Raw genomic sequence first — 26046 nt, 5'->3', positions numbered from 1 at the left:
CATAAGACTGAAAACATTTCTAAATGATTGTGGTGGCACATCTCTTACCAACTTTTTAGAACACGAGTTTGGAGGTGGGCAATGGAGGGTATCCTATCTTCCTGCAACTGTTAGCCCGAACTTTTAGAGTACAATAAAATACATCTGCATTGACAAAATTCAAAAGATTCTAAGTCACCTTACTTTAACAACTGCAATGTCCTTGCCTTTTGCTTATTTTGTACCACTAGCCTACAAGTCATGTAGCAACATGTGTATCAAGAATAGTGTGACCAGCAGGAACAGGGAAGTGATCCTGCCCCTGTACTCGGCACTGGTGGGGCCACACCTGGAATATTGTGTCCAGTTTTGGGCCCCTCGCTTTAAGAGAGATATTGAGCTCCTGGAGCGAGTCCAAAGAAGGGCGACTAAACTGGTCAAGGGGCTGGAAAATAAAACTTATGAGGAGCGGCTGAGGGAGTTGGGGCTGTTTAGCCTGGAGAAGAGGAGGCTGAGGGGAGACCTGATTACAGCCTACAAATACTTGAGAAAAGATGGTGGGGAGGTAGGGGAAGGGCTCTTTACATTAGTGTTGGGTGATAGAACAAGAGGAAATGGGTATAAGCTTAGTCAGGGGAGATTCAGGTTGGATGTTAGGAAGTATTTCTTCTCTGAAAGGGTTGTCAGCCACTGGAATAGGCTGCCCAGGGAGGTGGTTGAGTCCCCATCCCTGGATGTGTTTAAGAATAGGGTGGATGATCTACTTAGCGATATGGTTTAATGGGGATTAGGGATGGTTGGACTCGATGATCTCTAAGGTCTTTTCCAACCTAGAAATCTATGAATCTATGAACATACTACTGCTTCGTGGCAGGAATGATATGCCCTAACAGCAGTAACATCTCGCAACAAGGTGAGTTACCTTTTCCTTTAAATGACAAAATATTTATTTTCCCAAATAAATTATAAGTTATTCTTAATGTTTTGGGACAAAGTCTCAATATTATAATTTGAATATCAGGTGTTTCATTCCATGTGATTAAGATTTTTCAAGTAAAAGTGAGAAGATGGAGTCTTACATGCATCAACCAAGCCTTGGTTACCTACTTTTTCAAATATGCCAAGCTAAAAAGCCATCACTAACAAAGTTTCAGTAATCAAGACATTATGTTATAAAGCATTTACTCCTATTTTATCTATCTTTAACAAGATTTAATTTCAAGGCTTACAGACTCTCAGGATGATTAGATATATGTGGAACTGTGTATAAAGTAAGATATAGGGCAAATTATGAACTCCATGAGCAAAGTATTTCCGGTGAAATTATAGGCTTCCCTTTACATTGAAGTTCTTCTTTGTGTGCAATCCAAGCTTCAGTTAAACACAGACCAACCAAGAAAAAAGGTGAACAAAAGAAACTTACGTCCATCATAACATCTTTATACGTGAAATAATTAGCTGTATTCACAAGCAGTGACTCATATAATGAGAAAAGCTTTGAGACCTCACCATCACTGTGTATTAAAATCCATAAAATGTCCCTCTCTAAGCTTCAATAAGGAGTTTTCAGTACATTCTCTATAAATTCTGAGTGAAAAACAAAAAAAATCCATTTCTTCATCTAGGATGAGCTGAATATGCCATACATAATTACAATAGGATGTTAAACCCAGAGTGTAGCTGATATATATTGTTCTATAAACATGCAGATAAAGCTATGGAATGACATAATTTAAAATTAACATTATAAAGGAACTGTATGGTTTTTGAGTGTCATTCCTCAGCACGAAAATACAAGAATCCAAAACTATAATCAGTCATACAAAAAAAATCTGTGTACAATCTGTAGATGTAGCTGAAGGAAGGAGGCTTCTAAAAATATATGCTACAGTGGCATGAATCTTTGAATGCAGAGAATATGAAAAGTATTTTTATTAATTTCTAGCTAAGTGCTCAAGATTTTCCTTCGTACTCTGATCTATAGTCCTCAGAATACTCATCATAGTCTCACAATGCTGTGCTGCAGATGACATGCAAAAGTTAACATCAGAAAACTGAGTTTTCTACTTATTCAGCTTTACATATAACACTAGGCAAACAAATATGAAATATTATAACTTGTTAAACAGCTATTGCATAGATAAGTTTTAAAAAAAATTAATTCTTGCTGCACCCTAAAAAAGGTGATGTATTAGGTATATAGTTGTAATGAAGTTGAACTGACTGTTAAGTATAGTTAATATACGTTACACAAGAAAACAATATCGACAGCCTTCTAGGTGCTGTATAGATTCACATTCTATTTCTATTATAATTCTGCTTTTGCAGTAAACAAACTTTGTCATAGGATCATCATTTACTGTGACCCTATGAAAATAAAGTGAACACTGATTAGCACATTTTCTGGCACATGTCGTGTCTCTGTCACTAAACAATGTCTTAATTTTAAATTCTTGTTCAGAATCACTGCTTTGACAACTACTGTCACTGTTCAAGGTCTGCACGAAGCTTCAAACTGCATATTATCACCCATTGACAAACTCGACATTTTATGAAGAGCCCCTTCTCACAGACTTATCCTCCTTACCCTGTGTAAATAAGTAACAATTCATTTTATAACCTTGACTTTAAAGTCCAGCCCTTCCACCCTCTTTTTTCTTCTTCCTAAACAAGTGACAAAGAACAAGGAAGCTGATTGAAGGGGTCCATTATGTATCAACTTAAAGAAAGGCAAAGTGATTGATGAAACTAGCAGTCACCTTCACTGCTAGCTACTGCACCTGTATCCTTTTTGTCAAATGACCTGAAAATCCTGCTGACAGTTTAACATTCACCACAAGGATACACTCTCCAGGACTGTAGTTTTGAATATTTTTATTTGCTCAGAAATGCATGGGAACATTTTTTTAAGATGGAAGTACACATTTAAAATTTGTGGCAATTTCTATTTTCTTCCCATGTATCTTGCGCTTTCTAACAGTTTACTTGGCAAAACTATTAAATAATACCCGCCAGTAAGCTGGCCAACCACAGCTCCTCTGCAGGTGTCACACAGTTAAATTGTTCACATTATGATCACCATTTCAGTAAAATGTGCCAACAGTGATCACAGAATCTCAGTTATTTCCTTATCACAGAAGAAAACCAGTTTCCAGGTTTCAGACTAAGTTTCAGAGCTTTTCAGCAACAATCGTTAAAAACCAAAATATCACTTTTTTTTTTAGTTATCATTTTCAGTTTTCAAATAATATCTGGCTGCTTTAATACAATTTCGAATTATCAGACCAAATAAAACTTTCTTTTAGGCTCAAAAAGATGATGAAAAATGCCAATCCCAAACCATTCCTATGGTACTGGAGCTGGTCTACTACTCTCTGTATGAAATAAAATTTTCACTGGGAAAGTGACAACTGAGAGGCAGGGAAATCTCGAAAATAATAACAAAAAAGGCTGCTTTGCTCTGTGTGGGACACAGCACCATTTCCTTTGGGCATTTATTACCTGTTAAAAACCAATCTTTTGGTGAGTGGCAGTTCAGGGTTTTTGAGAGCAAGCTGCAATATTTCTTCGGGTCTGCAGAGTCATAATTAAAGCTGAACTGAGTGGAATTGGAGAGGGAAGGTCAGCGAGGTGCCGTATGAGAGATGAGGCTGGGCTGATGGGCACCAAATGAACAAATTATGATGGGCCCCACTCAATGTGATGAGGTCAAATGCTTGTTTCTACCCACTGACAGTTCAATTTCCCTGAAATGTCTCTCGGTTCTCTATGAGCTAATTATGAATGAAAAGTTATCAACTGCCCTTACCAAAAAAAGCTTTCTTGGAGCTTTTAATGTCAAAATATTGTTAGAAATGAATGCTGGCCCAGCTTTTTAGCCAAACACCACCTGGAATAATCTAAATACCAGTGTTAAACTATCTACTTTTTACCTGCAGCATAGATGTAAAACATTCTTCAACTGCTATTAGATTAATCACATATGTAAGTTTTATAAAGCAAACCCGTATTAATATTATCGATTATTACCAAAAGGTACCGTGCTTATAGCTTTGTATAACATAAACCACAGAACTTCCAGATATTTCCATATTAATAATAATTTCCAAGAAATTATTGCTGGTTTTGAGTTTTAAAGTACCAATGCTCAGCTGTATTCCAGCATCCAGATGATATTTCAGGACAACTCTCAAGCGACTGATAAAAATGCATAGTTCTTTCATGGAGCCTCAGTTTTCAAAGTAGTCTCCTGATTGCCTTTTTGAAATATTATCTTTTGAAAATTCAAGCACACGTGATTGGATATACTTCCAAAGTTTTAGATAAGATGTAAACATAGAAATTTTTAAACAGACTACTACAGAAGTTGGATCTTTGAAGTTAAGAGAAGTGAACGGACTTTAGAACTAGCAATTGAGAACAGCACTGTCTGAGAAATTCCAGACTACTTATTTGCATAGAGAGATAATAAGACTTTTTTACCACAATTATTAGCTACTTCAAAGTTAAGAAATTACAGTAGTCTAATGCTCCCATTTAGAATGTTCCCTGGCTTCCTTTTATTATAAAACTGTGTTTATTTGATATGTTTACTTACAAGTCAGAAATTTTAAAGGAAACTACCTAAGAAGAGGTGACCAGAACTTCACTTTGTAATGTATTACTACATTTATACATGTACTACCCATGTGCTTGGCACTGCACAAGACGGGACTGTGTGAAAGGATTAATTATACCAACATTTAAGTTACACCAATTAATGCAACTGCAGCACATACATCATTACAATAGGATGTTAAAATTGGAGTGTATCTGATATGTATTGATCTATAAACTAAAACTATTTTTCAGATTTAAGAATATCACATAAAATGAATGGGGGTAAACTTTTGAGTTCGTTATTTAAAGAAAGGGGCAAAATAAGCAACTGCAAAAGAGTAACAGAAATATTTAATCACAAAGTTTGAAGCAGTCATCTATGTGGCTAGCATATATACCTATAATATAAAAGCCAGGAGGTTTTCAGTACAGCACAGTATTAAATTTATCAATATAACAGTTGCTGTCACCATAGTTGGCATACTATCTTATTAGACACACTGCTGATCAAGTGTTATTACAACAAAAAAAAAGTAACTGTGCTGCACAGAGTCTTCATGTTTAAGTACCACAATTAAGAACAGAGAAATGCAGTTCATTCATCACAGAACCTTTTCAGGAAGTTGATTTTTTCCTAATTCTTATTGTAATTGCATTGTTCTAATCCTGTGTTATAAAGGCAGCTGCTTGCCTATCATTTGTACTTTCCTCGTTAATCCTGACTCAGTGAATTAACCTTTAATTACAGCCGTTAAAATTGAAATGAGCCTCTTGTCTGGCTAGGGCTGCCCCCTTCCAGTGCATGAGACTGATGAAAATTTTTAGGGTCAATGAATGTGTCCCATGTCATGTCTGATAGATGCTAAAGATGTGAGGAGGTAAATGTTACCTTAGAAAGATGTGGCTGAAATTTTTGAGTGCTAGGTTCTATCGACAAAATAAAACAAAAATACAGCTTCGGTTACCCCTCTCTTCTGCCTGAGCTATACAGCAAAACAGACATACAGACACACTCTGGTTTACATACATTACCACACTACATATGAAGTCACCAGCATGCATTACGCATGCTTGTTTTCGAACACCTAGCGCCCACCCTGTTTGCAGCAGTCCAATTCTAAGGAGCACAATATATGTATTTTCCACGTTAGAAAGAAAATGAAGAATTACTTTAAATTCTCTCATAGATCTAAGCATTTAATTATCAAAAAAGTTGGACTAGTTTTAAGGACAGTACTGACTTTTAACAGATGGCAAAAAAAGATTAAGGGTCTCCTCACAGTAGCTTATCTAAAGTGGTTTCTTTTTTGCAATACTTCCCCCCAATTCAATTTGTATTTTATAAATAGAATTTCAATATTGTAATTGCACTTTACTTTGCAATTTAAATACAATATTTGAATATTGGTTTAATCTTTTTCACTTCAAGATAACAAAAAAGCAAAATAGCATTGAATCAGGAGCACTGCTGTTAATCAAAGATCTGGTTACTCAGAATACAATTTAATTAATACACAAGTTGCTAACTAACTATAAATTACATTTCTTTAATTAAATATATACATTGTATATAATTTATAACATATACATAGTTTGTATCATGTATACATTACATATAAAAGCATAGATAAAAGACCAATCTGAAGACTATCTAGTACCAAACCACATGGTAATCAAATAAATCAATGAGACTATACACGGTAATAATATAATACATCTCTCAGACTGGGCACACTATTATTTGGGCCAGCATCTTGTATCAGAAACCTGTTTCTGACTCAGAAGAAAGATCGTGCTTGAACTTCTAAATTAAATTCTCCACTTCATTTAAAAGAAAAGAAGTTGAAGGTTCTTAATTCTTAACTGTAGAGCTTGGTAAGTATTAATGCAATTAATAAACATAAGATGGGTATTTTTAAGGCTTGAATGCTTATAAACATCACAAATATTGATCAATGGATTTCTAATCAAAGAATCAAGGCGAAATGACTTTAAAAAATAGTGTCACGGCAGTTGGTGTTTTTTTCTTTTCAAGCTATTGTTTTTAAAAGTACATGGAAGCAATTTCTGAAAATTCAGTATAACTTTCAAATATCTGATGTAACACATATTCTATGTTACCAACTTAAGAACACCCTGTTACACAGTAAATTTGTATGAACACAGAAAAATACAACTAGGTATGCAGAAGTCTTTGTTTCATTCCTTCCGCTGTCTTGGCAACGGTTAATATCTACTGATGAGCAGCTACACTCATTGTAGGTTTCCAAGTGCTTTCCCAAGGTGAGTAAGCATCATTGTCCTCATTTTTCAGATGGAAAACTACACGATTAAGTTACTCCCTCCAGATCACACAGCAAGTAGTAAGCCAAAAATAGAACTCATTTTCCATATGTAACATCCAGTTCTGTATCCACTGGACCACGCCACCTTCCCACAAGCATCAGTCACATCTAATCAGCTGCTAGCTGAATTTTGGGTGGCACTAAGAGAAAGTTGCTTTTTAACTCTTAAATTTAATACTACGTCTTTTCACTTGCTTCATAGGTAGAAACTTTTCCAGGCACCCTACCAACATAGGATATTTGTAAAAAGTGGTTACAATTAGGCCTTGTGCTAGTTAGAAATATTGTAGAGCACAGAGTAGGGAAACATGGAGACAATGCAGATACTTTAAACTGCGCCACATGGAAAAAGCACCATCTTAAGAACCAATGCTAGAGACAAAACTGTGTAGAACTCCAAAAACATCTCTGTTCAGTGTGCAAGAGCAGTCAACAATGCAAACAAGTTATAAGCACGCACAGGGATAGGATACATGCAGACTACCCTGTGGCACACTTCCCCCTTCACCTCCTCCCAAAAGCCTTGGTCCAATTTCAATCTTTATACAAAAAGTTGGGCTTGAGAAGAAGTACAGTGAAAACATTTAATGCAAAGCAAAAAGCTATCCTGTGATAAGACAACAAAAAGATAAGACATTTCTTATAGGAAGTTGAAAAACAAAGGGGCAAATTGTAACATATAAAAAATAATAAAATGATAACAAGGATACCACAAGCCTATGTTATCCTAAGACAAAAACCACAAAAATATCTGATAGAAGAGAAGACGTGGCTAACACTGAAATACAATTTTTTTACGAGCAAAAAATTTTAGAAGCCTCCTAAGAGGGACTGGAAATATTTACAGACATATAAAGCTAGTTATTTAAAAAACAATGGTAGTTGATGTAAATTTCTCTGAGAACACGAGGCAGAAGAGTACCAAGAATCTAGCCAAACCATCGCATGCAGTCCACTGCTATCCCAGTGATTGCACTACATCTCTCTCATGACATTAACAAGCTAGCGTTTCTTCTGATACAGCCATCCCTGAGGCAAGAACACAGAGCAGAGCTTACATGAATGACAAATGTATCTAGTTATAGAATAATTACTGCCAACAAAGCGCTGAAAAAATAAAACTCATGAAGTCGAGGGCAAGTCACTAAGTATTTGGAAGAAATACCACTAATTACTCTACTGGAGGATTTTGCAAATTCTTAAGCACCTCATGCTAACCTTTCCTGCAAACTGCATACCAGATTAGAGACATGATATAATCCATTATTGCAATCCTTGTGTTCTCGGTACTTCTAAGATGAGATCCTTCACACAGGAAAAGAATATACTTCAGAGCCAATCTTGACACTTGCTATAGTGGAATTAGAAACAGCCTAAACAGACAAAGCAACCTAAATAAGAAAGTTTTCCCCTGTAAAGACTACCTCAACAACTTAGAAATTAAAATACTATTTAAGGTGTTCTCCTATTCGGAAAATATCTCTAGTTGAATATTGAGGGAATTCATGTTTATTATTTCTCAAAGAATTCTCTAAATGTGCTCTATTTGGTATTAAATGTATTTATCACCTGGTTTGACAAGCCTGCAGCTTGACCTTGACTTTTGTCAAAAGCTATTATTTCTGCTCTATGCATCACCACTCTAAAGAAGTTCTCAAAGTGCATCTCAGTCAAAAGTTCTATAGAAGACATGAGACAGAAAACAAGATGATTTACTCCTCCCTTCCTAAACAGCTTCTGTGGAACTCCAAGTAGTAGGAAACAATAGAAAGAAATCATTGGTAACAACTATGAGCAGAATACACTGAACATATAAAATAAAATCTTAATAAGTAACGTGGTACCACCTCTACAACTATACCATAATTCCATATGCACAATAATTAATGGCAAAACTGTTGCATCAAGTATGTTTATAAGTACCTCCTCACTACAACAAAACTCCCCTTTTCCTACATGCTTTTATCATGAACTTCTCTTATTCACCCTTGACTTTTTCCCCAAATTATCCTCTATTTGGGGCAGGGGAAACAATCTTCTCCCCTCAAATCCTACTGAACTAAGGCCATACTTTCACACACTTTTTATCTCATCCAACTGCTGCTACTGTCAGAGCTCATATCCAGCTATCAGCTCTCCCTTGCACTAAAACTTCTGAATAATAACAAATCTCTTGTTACCAAAGCAGTATTTCCTTCTCACTAATTTTATTTTTAAAAATGTGTGTCATTTTTACCAGTTGATTATCATATGCAGCATACTCTCTAGATATTTAGGAGAGCAGTTGCTTGTACATTTTTACCATTCAAAATCCTAATGAGAAAAGAACAGGTGATTTAGCTTTTGTTCTCATCAGCTGTGTGATGGGTAAGAACAGACGACCACTCCCCTCTTTCTCTCCGACACCATAGTTCTCCTCTTTCTCCTCTCAACATTCCTGCTCAAAATATTATTTCCTGCACAGTTTATAACCCTCTCTGTCCTTATGTCATTCATGAGTTTTGCTTTCAATTCCTTCTTCTCTCACTTTATAACCCCCTTCTTTAGGGGACAACACCCATAGCCAGTGTTTTCAGATGGCCACCTTACACTGACAGCTTGCAGCTTTCTCTTACCTCCTATTTTTCATTTGTGCAGCATCTTCAAACATCTTTCATGCCTGCAAACGTATCCATCTAAAACTCAATAAACTCGAAATGCAGAGTCTCTCAAAGCATTTAGGACCAATTTCTCTTGCGTGCACACCCCAAAAAGCCCCATAGCAGCTTCTGGCGACTTCAGTTACGTGGTTTGGTTGAGTCACCTGAAGATGGACTACACGTACCACAGCAGAAGCATGCACAAGGATTTACTGTGTTTTGCATCTAGTTAGAAGAAAGTTATCCATAAATTATGAGCCAAATTTGGTTTTCCTGGAACAAACTACAGTATGCATGTGTGCGTTTATATGAGGGGAAATGTGCTATATGTAAATACGAATCCTAAAAACAAATGAGCTGCAGGACGAAGCATCAGGTTGTACACCGTTGTTTCTATTCAAGGATATTTTGGTTTTGTAGGTTTAAAGAGACCCATACCATTACTGTAAAACCATTCTTGTATTTATGCTTTCTGTAACGTTCAGCAGCTATGAATTTGGAGTTATAAGTTTTCTAAAAGCTGTATCCAATTACAGTGCTGAATGATTTGAATAATAGCCTGCCTGACATATTCCAAGATAAGTGGCTGCTACATTTCTTTGATATTAGGGTCATATACTGTACTTATCTATTTTTACTCCATGCTCTCCATTGTCTAGTAATAAATTAATTTCTCACTGTTAGTTTGGCATGTGCCCTACAGTTAAATTTCTCTCCCATTGAAGGAAGAAAAAGTTTTCTGAAGAATGGCAACTATCCTCCTTATATTTAGCATTAGTCGTCACAGATAAAATTCAAAATACTATTTTAAGAGGGACATTCCCACATAAAGTCTTTTAAGACTTTAAGCTGTTTTTATATTTTTGTTTTCAGAAAATTACCTGATGGTGCTGAGCAACATGTGACAATAGTTTTTTACCTACTTGCAAGCAAGACTTCTTACAATATATGGGTATCATTTGAAAGAGCAGTTTTTCACCTTAGAGTTTAATTTTTGTTGCTTCCTGGTGCACAAACCTCAAAGGACCTCATGTACATCTGCAATTATTACTAATGGCAATGAGAGCTGAGCTTAGATCTGAAAACAGAATATGGCCCCAAACATGTAATCATTATCCCGGCAGCAACCATTAGTTCTGATGCGATTTGAGTAGTTTACAGAGCAGGGAGTATGAGGAGGTGTTCCAGCTTCTTTTCTGGTTACATGTTTTACCAGGAAGCCAGCAGTACCAAGAAAGAGGCATTTTGCAGAATCAACCCTTTCATGCAGAACTTCTGAAGAAGCAATTTAGCAAACAAATAATGGCAATCATGAGGAAGGCAAGCATGAATGTGGGAGTGGAACATGTGTTCATGTACTGTAGATGATGAAAGGGCTAAAGACATTGGCAACAGCGCATATTCTCAAGCATCTGACACTACTGATACCTTTCTTTAGCTTAATCTCAAAGATGATAATTCTGAAGTAAAGACACCAGAGTTTTTCTTAAGCTAACCCAGAGCTAGGAAAATATTTGACTGCCTATGTTTTGAACTGCCAACGCCATACAGGATCACAAAGAAGCAATTGTGGGATTGCAATGACAAGAATAACACCACAGTTGTAGTTAAACTCAGGCTTGCCACCTAACGTTGCATACTGCACTGCAAAATAACATGGAAAAGAATTTCTGGCATTTTCAGACTGTGTGACATGTGAACCACTACTGGTAAAGTCACTGGTAAAGTGACTGTATGTCCATAGATTTTTACTGCTCTACTTGAAATTTAAATTGCATCACAATTTTCTTAGATAAGGCTAATTTCCAACAGATGATCTGAAAGTCTACCTTCTCAACATCAAATGTTAAAGTATGCAAACATGAAACTGACATCAGCTAAGATCTTTTATTTCTTGAGTCAAATCATTCATGCACCTTCTTTATGTAACAGGTATTTTATTTTACAAACATATTGTTACCAAAGCCAGCACAAACTACTTTACTTGCAAGTATTAAAGTTGCAGCGTAGCTTCTATATACCAGCCTCATTAGAGACAAAGCCAAGCTAAAAAATGCCTGTGCCTCTGGTATTTTTTCTGGTCAAGGATAAGTATCCTATGTTGTACTGCTGCCATTCCTTATTAAACTGCAAATTTAAATTGCACACAAAAAAAGACTAAAAAAAACAACCAAAAAAGAAGAACACAAACTACTATCCTTTCCCCCAAAAGAATGCCCTCTACCACCATGACTTTGCTAACCTTAATTATACCTATATAGTTTTGAAATTCCCTAATGGAAAGTGCTACAAAGCAGAAAGCACTAACAGAATGAATCATGACACATACTGATACACCACTGATTGTAAATCTATACCCTTTTTATTTGCACCCAGGGGCTCTGCTTTGTATACTCATGAAAAATTACTTCCAAGTAGCAAAATGTCATAATTGGAGGCATGTATGGTCAACCGGTTGAGGATTAACAGGTATGCAATTTTCTTGTAGTTTGACATCGTAGCAACTATATGATTTGAAAGATTTGTATAGTTTGGATACTTAATTTGTAAATTGAAGTTTCCCTGAGGTGGAGAAAAGACAGATTGAAAGAGAAGGTTCAAAATCCTTGAAGGCATCCTCCTCAGACATGCAATACTCATACTTTCCTCCATGTTTCAGAATTATTACAGACCAGAAAAAGCTGCCAGACTTGCATGTTACCAGAGTTTCATATACGACCTTTATAGGTGAAAGTACTTTTAAAAAAAATCACTTTAACACCTCAGAAACATGTGAAATGCTTAAATGCACCCCCATCCCCTCGCCGCACTTTTTAAAGGCTACTTACATCGATGACTGATGAACTTGCCAGACTTAATCCCTCTAGGTCTGCTGTTAAACTTGGGGACAAAACAGCTGCTGTAGGAACTGCCACAGGAGTTGTCACAGGACAGACTAGAAGTAAAAAGGCAATTGATATTTAACTTAAAAAAAATTTGAAATACTGGGAAGGACAATGAGCCATTTTCATCGAGTATTTAAAGTTTTTATGTCTTGATCTAGTTATTTTATCCTTGTATATATGTTTCTTAATATGAGAAGACTATTTTTTCAGACATATAGCCCCAATACTCAAAATAAACAACAGAAATATAAATAAAACTGATATATGTACAGACCACGTTATTTACATTAAAAGTTGTCCGCCTTTCCGATTTTTTACTCTATTTTATCCTTCAGTCTAGTCCATACTATGCAGTATATTTTCATTTACAGCTTCTGTGCAAAGTACACATTAATGCAATTTTAACATGTGTTGCACCTATAGAAGTAAACTTCAAGAATGGCACTACAAAGCAAAGCCAAAAACCAGTGCCAGCTCTACCCCACTCTTCCAAGATGACATTTTAATCTGTTCTTAAAAACACTGATTTTCAGTATCTTATTATAGTACAATTGGTTCATAGGTTGCACAGTAACATGTTGTATAAGTAACATCCATTGGCACCTGAGAAAATAAATCCACTTTAACAGAAAACAAGTCCAGACATGTAAAACATATTTTGAGAATTTTTGTATAGCAATACATTCTAAATTTTGAAACTGTTTCTCAGTTCTAAAACAAATGAAATAACGTATTTGTAATAATTATGCTTAAAGATAAGTGACAGTCTAAGTAATTTTTTTTTTTTTTGGTCAGGAAGCTGGTACAATAAATGAACAGAATCAGTGTTTCAGACATTTAAAATCTATTGAATTAACTGAATCAAATTTATGCCATGGAAAAAATGAGGTTTTAATCAAGATACTTACAATCATCTAAATCTAAGAGAAACACGTCCTGTTTATTTGGAGTTTTTTTATCTTGTACTGCTTTTTCTTCTTTCTGTCAAAATACATGAATATTTCATCTTTTACCATAACAGAAAAGTCTTTAATACTTCTATAAAGCAAAGTGTGTTTTCTCTGCTGTAAGAGAAAGACGTACCCATTTTCAGGGATTGGCATTCAGAGAATTCACCTAGTGAGAAAAATTTTTTTGTACAGGTGAGGTGAACCTAAACTCCCCATTTGCGTTACATTTACTTCTCTGAAACCCATGTTTTCATTTGATATTAATAAATAGTTGCTACTCAAAGAAAACTTTTGGTGACAGGCATTGCTCACGACCCAAGGTATTGCAAGTAATTTAAACGTAGTCTTTCCAGGAGTCACGCTTCTGTGAACCTTCTAGTTTACCAGTTTCCTCCAACTGCACATGACAGCCAAATGTATATACATATATTATTCTTTTACCTTTTCTAATAAATGAAAAGTTCTAAATAAATCAGTAAAACTCCGTATGCTCATCTAGGCCTCCATTTCTTAAACATTTCTTGCAAGCTGTCATAATCTCTTCAGGCACTCAGGATACAAATTCCTACAAGAGCTTGGAGTCCTCTCAAACTCAGCAGCTGCAATCGCTTTCTTTAACCATCACCACAGAATAAAATGATCCCTCTTTTCTAAAGGTGCATGCCCTTTCTTATAGTCTCTCAGCCTCATGGTAAATTGCAAATTAACAGTAATGCTGAGCCTATTTTTTTTCCCCAATTTTGGGAGAAATTCCATGGTACCTTCCAAAGAACTTGGAAGAAACTAGCTAACGTTCTTGCTATTTGAAGCTGTTGATGTTAATGACTATCAGTCTTTACCTGAGGCAAAACAACATTGCTCATCATTTTCTTCCAATAAACCCATGGCTTAAGCAGACAGTAGTCACTCATGTGATCATTAGAGATGCACTTTAGATATTCTAGGAGGAGAATAATCTGATGGACAGAGGAGAATGGAAGCCACTATTTCAAAAATTATTTTTAAATCAACATACTCCAATGGTCCTTATAACTGTGGTATTTGAGTGTTCTACTATCGATGATTTATCTGAAACACAAAACTCCTCTGGACAAAGGAAATATCACAAAATATCTTTAAAAAGGTGATAATGTTATTTCCATTCCTTATATGCCTGTCGAGAATTAGTGAGGGACTCTGCTGCAGAACTCACTCTCTTCAGTGAGTCACAACTACCAGACTTCCATTTTCTCTTCGAGTGTGATTATTAGCAAGCCATTAAGCTTCTTTTGGCTTTTTTTTAAAAAAAATGTGTGAAATAAGTATAAACAGTAGACTTTATAAGCTACAGATTCTACTTGAATTACTCATGCCTATGAAGTGTCAGAGAAACAATTTCATGACAATTCTTTTAATGAATTCCAAGTATTTTTATAGCACCATTTGGTGAACATTGAATCAGGGGTTTAGCTGTTATCTGCACCACTTTCACTATAAACTGTGTATCGCAACTTTTTTTGTGTATCGCAACTACAAACTCTTTAGACACTGGCACATGCTAAAAGAGAACATGGTTAAACAAAATGCAAATATATTTAAAAAAAACACCCTCAATTTCCGGACTCTTTCACTCCCTACCCAACTTATCCATACAATACAGTTCTATCTTCAACTCTGATTAAGGTTTAAAGGTTATTTTCAGCTAGAGTTCTGTATTTGCTAATTAGTCCAGTAGAAATGGGATTTCTCCATTGCCTTTTATTAAGCAGTCAACGTCCATAAAGAGTGGCTCACTCACATGAAAGCCTATAGCATAAGATGAGAATTTTGAACATCCTTCAGTTCTGTCAGTGGCAGCATTGCTAGGTCATGATGTTTAAAAAAATTAGGACTCATAGCCCAGCAATCCTCTTACTGTTAATCTGTTTACTGAAGAAAATTAAGATAGGACATTCTATGTGACCAATAACATCAACAGTATGCTTCACCTTGTTTTTTCTGTTATTTATTTTACAATTCCAAAGTAATTACTAAGTACATATCACAAAGCTTGATATGTAATTTTTATAAGATAAAATGCATTTCTGCACTGATATTTTGAATCTACTATGTCATTCATCTTTAAGAATGAGGAAAAAAATCCTTCAAGAGAATTTATTTCTTGTACTTTAAAATAAAATAAAATGATCCTAAGATAAGGCACAAGCACAGAACCATTACATAAAGGTAATGCATGGTAAGAAAAACTTCTACTGCACACTTCATCAGAATACTGTACTTAAGTACATCATTTTACTGTAAAAAACAACAACAACAACAACAACAACAAAAAACACCACAAAAACCAACCCTAGCATCTGGGAAATGTAAAATTTAGCTAACTAAATCAAGACAAAGCTAATGTTGAAGTATTATCACATCTTATATTCTACTTCAGCCAAGTGTGTCAGGCTTAAGTAAATACTCAGCTACTTGTATGTTTTTGTATGCATGTTATATATACACACACATATTTTCATATTTATATGTATATTTCTATCTATGGGTACATATATTAATTGTGTGCAATTCTATACAAAACACCAAAGAAAACTATTTACATGGGTCTTGCCTATTATGAACATGATTATTTTTTAATTTAGTCTTTCCAAGAAAAGAAAATTGCTTGACAAACACTACCAACAGATATTGTTATTGAATGAAAAAAGCTTTGCATTCCAAATCAAGACAATAAAAAGGCTCTGACGTGTCTGGCATTTCTCTGTAACATAATTTTTCATCTTTTTCTTAAAACTAAGGCTACAATATAACCCAAACAGTTTCCTACCAAGAGAGCCCACTATGGGAAAAGCAGAATACTAAACAAAGAAGTTAAGCTATATTCCATCAAACATTTCTCCATTTGCAATTCATCTTGGTAATAGAGATAGAACCTGGTAAATGCATATAGGACTTGAAGCAGGAGATTTCTCTTGCTCAATGCATAATTCATGTGCTCCGCCTGCAAAGTGTGTAAAATGAGAATTTCACACCGCAGCATGAGCCATGGAGCTGCAGAGAAAAGGCAGATGAAATCACATTTTGCTGTGTGAATTTTATTTCTTATCCTCCCAATATTTATACAAAACCATCATTGACAATCCAAATGCATTGACAGATCACCCACTGTTTCCATTGTGTTAGCACTTGAAAAGAGATCAGGCAGAAAGATAGACAATTTGTTTTTGTATATTTTTTTAAATAGTGGATCAGGTTTTAACAGCTGAGTGACTGTATTATACTTGTATAGGAGGTCAACAGTAGCTGATTTTAAAATCCCACTGTAGAGACACCTGCTTATACATGCATAATCCTCAAATCTGCATTTTAGCTCTATTTATGCTTACAGTATAATATGCATCTGAACACCTCAAACTATCTATATTTCAAAATGATATAAAATACTGCAGTACAAGGGTGACTGTTCTATTCACTGCAGCTCAATTACAGTGAACACAACAGCTTTTTCAAAATGATTCTTCAAGAGAAAAAATATGAAAGCATCAATAACATATTCAGAAAAAATAATCTGAAGTTTTTGTAACCTATTTTAATGCTAGGAAATGCATGATGTACGCACAAATTAAACTCCCATCTGACTGTAATCGAAGCTTTTTTATTATGAAAATTCTGCTGAACATGGCAATGGTACCCTACATAACACAGAATGGTAAACACCACCCAAAACATCACCTGTGTAACATAGCTCATTATGTGTGGCAAACTGAAGAGCTATAAAAATAGCGCCTACTAACTACTCCTCTTATCAATATGTATTTCAGAAAAACTTTTCAATTTTATTTAAAAGGAAAGGAAATCCTAATGAATCATCTCCCCATACACACTGACCAAATTAAGAATACCCTGTAGCAGAATAATACAGGCAATGGCTTTTTCAATAAAAATCTATCAGAATGAAAACATGCAATTCTAAGAGCCTGGCTGAAACTGCGTGCTTCCTGAGTGGTCTGCAAAGAAGTCAGGTAGGAAGCAGAATTCCAAGATTTTCCTTGAAATAAACTAAACACGGCCAGTTCTTGTAAAATGTACCCTGACACAAGGGCTCTACACAAGACTTTATCTATAACGTTCTTTAATGTTCGTTAACAATTGCTTTTCTTTCCAGCTTGGAAGGGCTTATCTAGGTTATCATCAGTTAGCTTCACCTGTCATCACAGAGCTCAAAACAGACCTTTAAAAAAAAAAAATCTATTAAGCCAGTTAGCGTAACAATCACCTTTGACACAAAATGCCTGTGATTCTCCTCTCCCACCCCCTCATCCAATTATGCTTCTGAATATAACCAAGTATCAGAAACACATCAAGTATAAATGCAGGCACCCAACACGGCTTAAATGGAAACCAACTTCATGGCCCTAGAGATTAATATAGTACACTGAAACAGCACTCTGTGTTCATGAGTGTTAAATTAACCTCCCTCCTGCTCCCTTCATGTATGACCATTGCTGTTTACAGTCCATCAGAGATAGCTTGTTGCCCTTACATTAAATGTGCTAATTTCTTAGTGAAAAAGAATGTAAGGAACATAGACATTTAGCTTTTGCATAGCTAAACAGTCTTTTCAATAATCTTGCTTCTTTTCCTCCTGCCATGCATATAAACGCATTGCTATTTGTTTTAATATTTTTTTTGATGTTTAAAAGCTTTGCAATTTTTCAGTTCTACTCTTTGACTCTGATCAAGTCTTCTATCAATTGCTTATAAATACTTTTTATTCTTATTTCTTTGTAAGTGCTTCTCAATCAAGGAAGACTTCAGAACTACCGCAACGTTCTTTCTCTTCTCTTAAAACCCAAGGGCTTGACAATTTTCCATTGACTTCAACAAAACAATCCCAAGCTTCCTGGATATTTTGGTTCTCATATTATTCAGTATATCTGACTTCACACATTCTTGACTGCTATTTTAAAATACAAAAAGCTTCTTTATGCTAGTAGTCCTCACATATCCTTCAAAAGAACCAGAACAGTTTAGACAACGATAGTGAAAGAAATAATGAACAATGGTGCTCGTATCCTGAGAAAAACACAGCAGAGAGGACACAATTGTTTGAATATGGTCTAAGTAGGTCAGAGTACCTATTCTTTCTAGCAAAAAAATACTGTGCTAATATGAGAAGCTGCAAACTGTTAGAATTAAGTCATGTCCCATCTAGCATCAAAGGAGTTTATTCTGAGAGGATTTACATTACATTTGTTGTGCTATCATTTTTTGGCAAGATCCAATTTGGCTTCTCTACCAGAAAATACTTTTGACATAGGTGCATTACCCAGTGTGGTACTTGGACAGGAAACACTGATGAAACCACAGAAAAACACACTTCCATTTCTCAAATGGTAGAGTCTCACTACATCTTTTGTTCTACTTGGTATAAGAAGGAAATACATCAAAAGTTGAGGTTACAACTCAGAGTTCCTAGGAAATTACAAAAAAAAGACCATGTACAACATAAGTTCAAGATTTAGAGAGCCTTATCTCCTCAAGTAAACGAAAAGCACCCCGAAATAGCTTAATAAAGTCTTCCCTCTTAACTATTCAAAACACATTTGTCCACCAGCTTCTAAAATTGCATCAAATGCAACAAATGTCTGTTTTAACCATTCAGCAATCTTACAGGAGTTTCAACTGAAGAGTCTTGGCTTAGTTTAAAATGTATCAGAGTATCACTTAATTTTCAAAACCACATATCAGTACTAAAACGGAAACTTCTGAGGTATAATTCTACCCTCTAAATTTCTTGTAAAATATATAGAAAGAAATGCACAGGGAATATTTGATAACAGAAAAATAAGTTTCAGAAATTGTTTTACTCTTCTACCTTAAGAGATTTTTCATAAAGTTCCTCATTTATTTATTTTTTAAAGGAAAGGTAGGTAGATAAACACAAACCAGTTCATGCTACTAGCTTTAGCTCTACAATGCTAGCTTGAGTATAGTGAACTTTTAACCCCTTTTTCTTCACTAAGGTAAGTAACTACAACTTAACTCACACATGAATGGGTCTGTTAAAGCCTCTGCATCTTCACACATTTCTGAATCCAATTCAAAGACGTATTTGAAAGTTTGCTACTTCGTAAACATTGTAAGAAAGCTAATACAGTTTTGTATAACGAAACCCCTTATAAGCTTTATTCCTATAAACATAGAGAGCAATAACAACCTGATTACTCATTAAGAATATTAATTCTACCAATCTATGTATACACCTCAAGTATAGATGCATTAACTGCACTACTCGATTTTAACAGGAAATTTTAAAACAAAGCTAGTGGTTCGGCTAGAATGTCCTTAAAGTCTTAAAAACAATGTACTAACATTTGTTTCTTGGTTTTGCGTCCTGTCAGATCCAGGTCTTGTAGTAGCTTTAGTTTAAGATATTTTAATATAATAATAATTCCAAATCAGGATATTATTTCTGCCAACTTCCCCTGTACTATGCTTTCACCAGTTCAACAGTAATCTAAAAAAATAATTATGTTCCATTACTCTTCATTTATCTGGAGTAAAAACATAACAGAATTAAACCTGAAATATGTTTTTTGTTATAAAATATTCTTAACTGCTTAAACTATCAAACTACTTTGGGATTGGTCCTTTTATGAAAGGTGAAAATTTTTTTCCAGAAAATTCTGGGTTTTTCAGATACATATAAAACCACTAGCCATCACCATTCCCACAGAAAGAAGCACGCATAGATATTTATGTATATCTTTTCATATTTTATAGGGTTTTTTTAAAAAAACGTGTTTTACCTTACTAGAGGTAGCACTTCTAGATTTTCCAGACTCAGAGTCACTTCCAGAGTCTGATTCTGACTGGGAGTTTGAAGAACTTTCTTCTGATGAAATGGACTCTGCATCAGCAGAACTGGATGTGCTGCTTTTTTTGGAGATCAACTTTGCTTTCTTTTTAATGTCCTCTGAATCACTACACATTAAAAAAAAATATTTTAAGAGACATGTAAAACAAACAAAGGAATCTACTTAGGCAATATCCTATGTAAACATTTCAAAGTTTTATTTAATGAGTTTTAAGTCAGTATTTCTTCATGATAAAACACTCAGCTAAGACAGCACGAGTAGTAGCCTATTTAAGTGTACACAAAATTGTTCTATCACACTACACAATAAATCATCACATATAATCTAAACCAGTGAAACAGCCAAAATGTGAACATATTGAATATTAAAAATATTATTTGCATGCATGAAGCTTGTGACATTTCAGAGAGAAGTACAGACAGCATCTTATATAAAGAAACTTTCAGGCTATTCCACCGATGATTAACAGAATCTTGATGGGCTATATTTTTGCAAAGTAATATGTAATATTCCTTTAAAAAAATAATAAATCAATGCATTGAATTTTTTCCTTCATTAATTCTTCTAAATCAAACCACCTAGAAATAAGACCTAAAATATCTACAAATTCTGAGAGAAAAAAAAAAAATGAGAGAGAATGTGGGGCCCCTCCGGAAAGATACAGGTGACCTGGTTGCTGAGGACATGGAGAATTCTGAAATTTTCAACAACTTTTTTGCCTCAGTCTTCATTGGCAACCACTTCAACCACACCACCCAAATCGCAGAGGATGTTGGCTGGGTCTGGGAGAATAAAGAACCACCCAGGGTAGGAGCAGATCAGGTATGGGAACACCTAGAGATCCTGAAGGTGCACAAGTCGATGGGACCCAATGGGATACATCCATGGGTCCTCAAGGAACTGGCGGCTGAAGTTGCTAGGCCACTAGCTATCATATTCGAGAGGTCCTGGCAGTCTGGTGAGGTTCCTACAGATTGGAAAAGGGCCAACATAACCCCCATCTTGAAAAAAGGGACCAAGGACAACCCAGGAAACTACAGACCAGTCAGCCTTACCTCTGTGCCAGGTAAAATCATGGAACAGACTCTCCTGGTAGCTGTACTAAGGCACATAAAAAATAACCAAGTGGTTGGTGACAGTCAACATGGCTTCACTAGGGGCAAGTCGTGCCTGACTAATTTAGTGGCCTTCTACGACAAAGCTACAGCACTGGCTGACGTGGGTAAAGCAACGGATGTCATTTTAGAGGACTTGTGCAAGGCGTTTGACACTGTCCCACATGACATCCTTGTCTCTAAAATGGAGAGACATGGATTTGACAGATGGACCACTCGGTGGATAAAGAACTGACCGGATGGTTGCACTCAAAGAGTTGTGGTCAATGGTGCGATGTCTACATGGAGACCAGTGTCAAGCGGTGTCCCTCAGGGGTCTGTTCTGGGTCCAGTGCTGTTCAACATCTTTGTCAGTGACATGGATGACGGCATTGAGTGCACCCTCAGTAAGTTTGCCGGTGACAGTTCTGGTGTCCCCACCACAAGAGAGACATAGATCTGTTGGAGAGTGTTCAGAAGAGGGCCACAAAGATGATCCACAGGCTGGAGCACCTCTGCTACGAGGACAGGTTGCGGGAGCTGGGATTGTTCAGCCTTCAAAAGAGAAGACTTCAGGGTGACCTAATAGCTGCCTTCCAATACCTGAAGGGAACTTACAGGTAGGCTGGGGGAGGACTTTTTACAAGTGTCCACTGATAGGACAAGGGGAAATGGGTTTAAGTTGAAGGAGGACAGATTTAGATTAGATCTTAGGAAGAAATTCTTCAGTATGAGGGTGGTAAGACTTTGGAATAAATTGCCCAGAGAAGTTGTGGATGCCCCTTCCCTGGAGGTGTTCAAGGCCAATTTGGACGGAGCCTTGAGTAGCCTGATCTAGTTGAGAGGCGTCCCTGCCCATAACAGGGAGGTTGGATTAGATGATCTCTAAGGTCCCTTCCAGCCTATGCCGTTCTATGATTCTATGATTTCAAACTGTTAAAGAGTTTAAATGAAAGAGCTATTACTTTCTGAAACCTTTGGTCATTTTGAGTACCTTACAGCTAATGGACTTCAGAGACACTGCTGTTCACACAGTAAAGTTCTGTTCACCTGGGCAATGTTGGATTATGTTGCTCTGTGCTAACAGCTACCAAACATTATTAAAATCTGCCTTGTTTGCTTCTAATAATAGTATAACTACCAATTAGTAGATTGCCCTTTTGTCTCAGGGGGAGTGACTACCTAGAAAAATGGCAGGAAATGAAAATTGTTTTCTCATAGTTATCATAGAGCAGATAAATTAGTATTGCGTATACAAAAAAAACCCTACTCTGTTCTTGGATTTGCAGGTAACTATTTTATACTTCCAAATCAGGTGTTTCATATACCACCTGATTCAGCTTCCTCCCCAAGACAATAAATTGGTTACTAAAGTGCTTGAAGGGTAACAAGGTCAACAATAATTAAACAAATCCAGACCACTCAACTAAATTCAAGTCCAAAGGGACTCTCTAAAGTTATTACATGTTTTTGCTTAGCTTTAGGAGCCGTGCAAAAGAATGTGCGATGCTACATTGCTGTTTGAGATAGCAGTATTTTTAGAACGGAAAAATATAGACGTGAATTGAAAAAATCTAACATTGATAGAAAGAAAAATGGTTTGGACAATGTCTTCCTCCTCCCAAGAACTTCACAGGACTGAATTGCCTAAATCGAACTTAATGAAAATTATTAAAAAAAAAAATCAATATGAAACATTTAAGCCATGCTAATAAAGCCTACCCATGTAACTGAAGTTGAAATCAACACCCGAAATTTTAGTCAAAACCATTTTTTTCTAAAATCAGCAAACTTTAAGCTTCAAAGCTAAAAATGAAACAAGTACACTTCACAAAAAACAGTCTTATTTAGCATATCTGTTCATAAAAATCATGGTGAAAAAGCAATTATCAAAATTATGTTTCGATATAACAATACTTAAAAACTTGTTTGAGTTCAGTGAGTTAAACATAAAAATTCACTTGCATATACTTGTTATAGTTTCTTCTTCATGATGTATTACACAGGTACTGGCAAAATTATCTGCATTTCCTTCACTGCCATTGAACAGAAGCTGTAGTTACATCAACAAGTAAGTTATTGTGAACTCATTATATAAATTAAGTAAGTTGTTTTTCAACAATTTATCTTTAGTTTATCTTTAAAACTAGATCTGAAGATTAAAAACGTTTCTTTATTGTACACCAGCCAGTTTTGATGGATAATCATTGTTTACCTTACTGCTTAAAATTTCAGATGTTATTCTAATGAAAAGAATTTACTGGTAACTAGCTTTTTAACTTTGCGATGATGAAAAGCCTGTATTAATTTAACCTACAGATTTCATTTGTTCTGAACAGGAAAAACAATATAAATCACTTTTAAAATCATTAAATCCTGACTTAAATTAATAAAGTCATAATTAGGGCATTATGCTGTGTTTGTTATGGAAGTGGCAAGGCGAGCTGCTTTAATTACTGTCTGTAATAAAAGGAGCAGAGTGCGTACTGCGTCCCAATCAGCGCTGTCAGCCACGACTGAGCCGAGCTGCAAACTCATCAAGTGAGCTGGCAGCAGACTAGAGAGTAAAGGGCGATCATGTCTGCAGAGGCCACTTGCTGACAGCAGTGGAAGAAACCGATTCATACAATCCAAGGTATTAGCCCCAATTACTCAAAATTTTAATGATACTTTAACACATGATAACGCTGTTGATAATGGGCAATTTTAAAAAGCGGTAACACTTAAATATCTTATGACCGTTTCCCTTCACAGCCCTTGCCTCTAATATTTGGATCATAATCTTTTTAATATAACATTATTTAGAAAAATCAATTGTCTTAGTTACATAATGACAAATTGTTGAAGGACTTAATTTCAGCTCTCAGCAAAATTGCTGCAAAAGGTAATTAAGTGTTTCACACAACTGTTTGATCATTTATTCAGCCTCCCAAGGTTACATCAATTTTCAAAAAGCCACCCAAGATTTTCTTGAAGTCAGAAAATAATTGCAAACATAAGACTAGTCTGATTAATGAAAATATGAACCCAGTTCATACACTGAATCAGGAGACATCACTTGTTGGCCAATACACCCCCAAAAAAGCCTAATTAAAGGCTTAGCAGACTTGGCAGGAAGACTGCTTTAACAGCGAGTATTACAAAAAATTAAAACCATAGAAATGTATACCTACCTTTCAGCAGCAACTCTAGATGTTTTCTTTGCAGTACTTTCTTTGCTGTCTGATTCACTGTCACTTGATTCTTCACTGGAAGTGGAACTCCCGCTACTCTCATCACTGCTGCTTTCCTTCTTATCTTCCTTCTCACTTTCACTGCCAGACTCGCTCTCTGAAATAAAGACAACTCTTACATTTTTTCCTAAATATCTTACATAATTAGTATTTTAGGAATCCAAGTTTGTTTTAAAGAAAACAATATTTTAGTATTTTAAGATCCAATTGCAAGCTTTAGCATTATTTACCCTGTGTCAAAAGCAGGCAAGAAAATAGTTTTCCCCTAATGTTTACAAAATTTTATTTGTTAAAGATCTGTCCTCTTCAGCCTACAATATTATACTTTATTGAATCAGAAAGCCCAATAATAAAGTAATTGTATGTGGGTTCTTCAAAATTACGTAACCCTATCATGAGTTGGGAGATGACCTCAAATTCTCTAATCTATACATCCACTTAACTGCAAGATTATCTTTTCAACCAATTGCTTAATTACATAATCTGTTCTTGAATACTGATAGTGACAATGATTGAATCACTGATTCAAACAAATTATTCATCCTCTAACTAATCATATAGTTACCAAATATTCAAATATCTGTAGTGAATATATTCTTTTCTTGCTTTAGAGATCATTAATTTCAGCGACACAACTCTTAAGCACTGCTGCATATTTCCTCAGTTTAGGAATAGAAGGAAGAAGCTCCACATTCAGATTTTAAGGTGACTCTCTTCCATTCAAATAGATGCTGATAATTCTTTTAAGTCTGTAATGCTAAACATTTTCTGCGTCTAAAGTCTGGACTTGGGAGAATGATGTTCTTCACTACATCTGAACTGTATTGACATCTACTGAAAGAGAATCTACTTGACATCTACTTGAGTATTGACATCTACTGTCTTGAAGCACTGCCTATCTGGCATTAATTGGGAGACTGGTCAAAACTTTCCCTCACTGAACTTGATAGGCAGCTGTCAGCCATCTTCTCCATCATCACCCTCATTATAATAAATAGAAAATGTCATGTGGAAGTTGAAAGCAATACTATAACACAATTTACTGAATAAATCCCATGAAAGACTACACAATTAAACACGTTGGCCATTTATCAATGCAGCAGCATCTGCTATCAAAATAGCACTTCACAAACAATCATTCCATAAAACATTCCAGACTTAAGGTACACAACGGCCAAGCCCCATATGGGCACTCTTCCCACAAAAAGTTAGTTGCCTTTAGTTTTAATTCTAGTTACAAACTTTCGCTACTCTTACTAGACTCAAAGCAGGATGAAAATAGCATGCCAGCCTTTTAACGAGGAAACAAAGCAAAGTCTGACTCATTTAATAAACACACAAGCCAGTTATTGCACAGCTGCAGTGAATGCAAAATTTGTCCCCTGATCTCCTGGTTTCATACATAGCTCTGGCTTTTCTTGACATTTTTTCCAATTCTTTTAAAGTAGTGGCCAGTTTTGAA

The 26046-nt window shown here is 35.6% G+C and overlaps 1 protein-coding gene across 7 annotated transcripts in view; it reads right to left on the bottom strand.

Annotated features, from left to right (window-relative positions):
• AP3B1 (adaptor related protein complex 3 subunit beta 1) overlaps nucleotides 1-26046 on the bottom strand; it is a 176755-nt gene that overhangs the window by 44571 nt on the left and 106138 nt on the right. For 4 of the 7 annotated variants that reach the window (XM_086630037.1, XM_086630041.1, XM_086630042.1 and 1 more), the window contains 4 exons: nucleotides 24525-24681; nucleotides 20189-20363; nucleotides 13356-13428; nucleotides 12391-12497 (listed from right to left, as the gene is read on the bottom strand). In XM_086630037.1, coding sequence (XP_086486163.1) covers nucleotides 12391-12497; nucleotides 13356-13428; nucleotides 20189-20363; nucleotides 24525-24681 — 512 coding nt within the window. Of the gene's footprint in view, nucleotides 1-8271; nucleotides 8275-12390; nucleotides 12498-13355; nucleotides 13429-14304; nucleotides 14354-18206; nucleotides 18219-20179; nucleotides 20364-24524; nucleotides 24682-26046 lie in introns of all 7 variants that reach the window. The other 3 variants (XM_086630039.1, XM_086630040.1, XM_086630036.1) reach the window with 3 other exon arrangements.

The sequence above is a fragment of the Tauraco erythrolophus genome, chromosome Z (assembly GCF_009769465.1).
Source record: "Tauraco erythrolophus isolate bTauEry1 chromosome Z, bTauEry1.pri, whole genome shotgun sequence".
NCBI classification, from domain to species: Eukaryota; Metazoa; Chordata; class Aves; order Musophagiformes; family Musophagidae; genus Tauraco; species Tauraco erythrolophus.
Note: the sequence above shows the minus strand (reverse complement) of the source record. Positions and strands in the feature narration are given on the sequence as shown.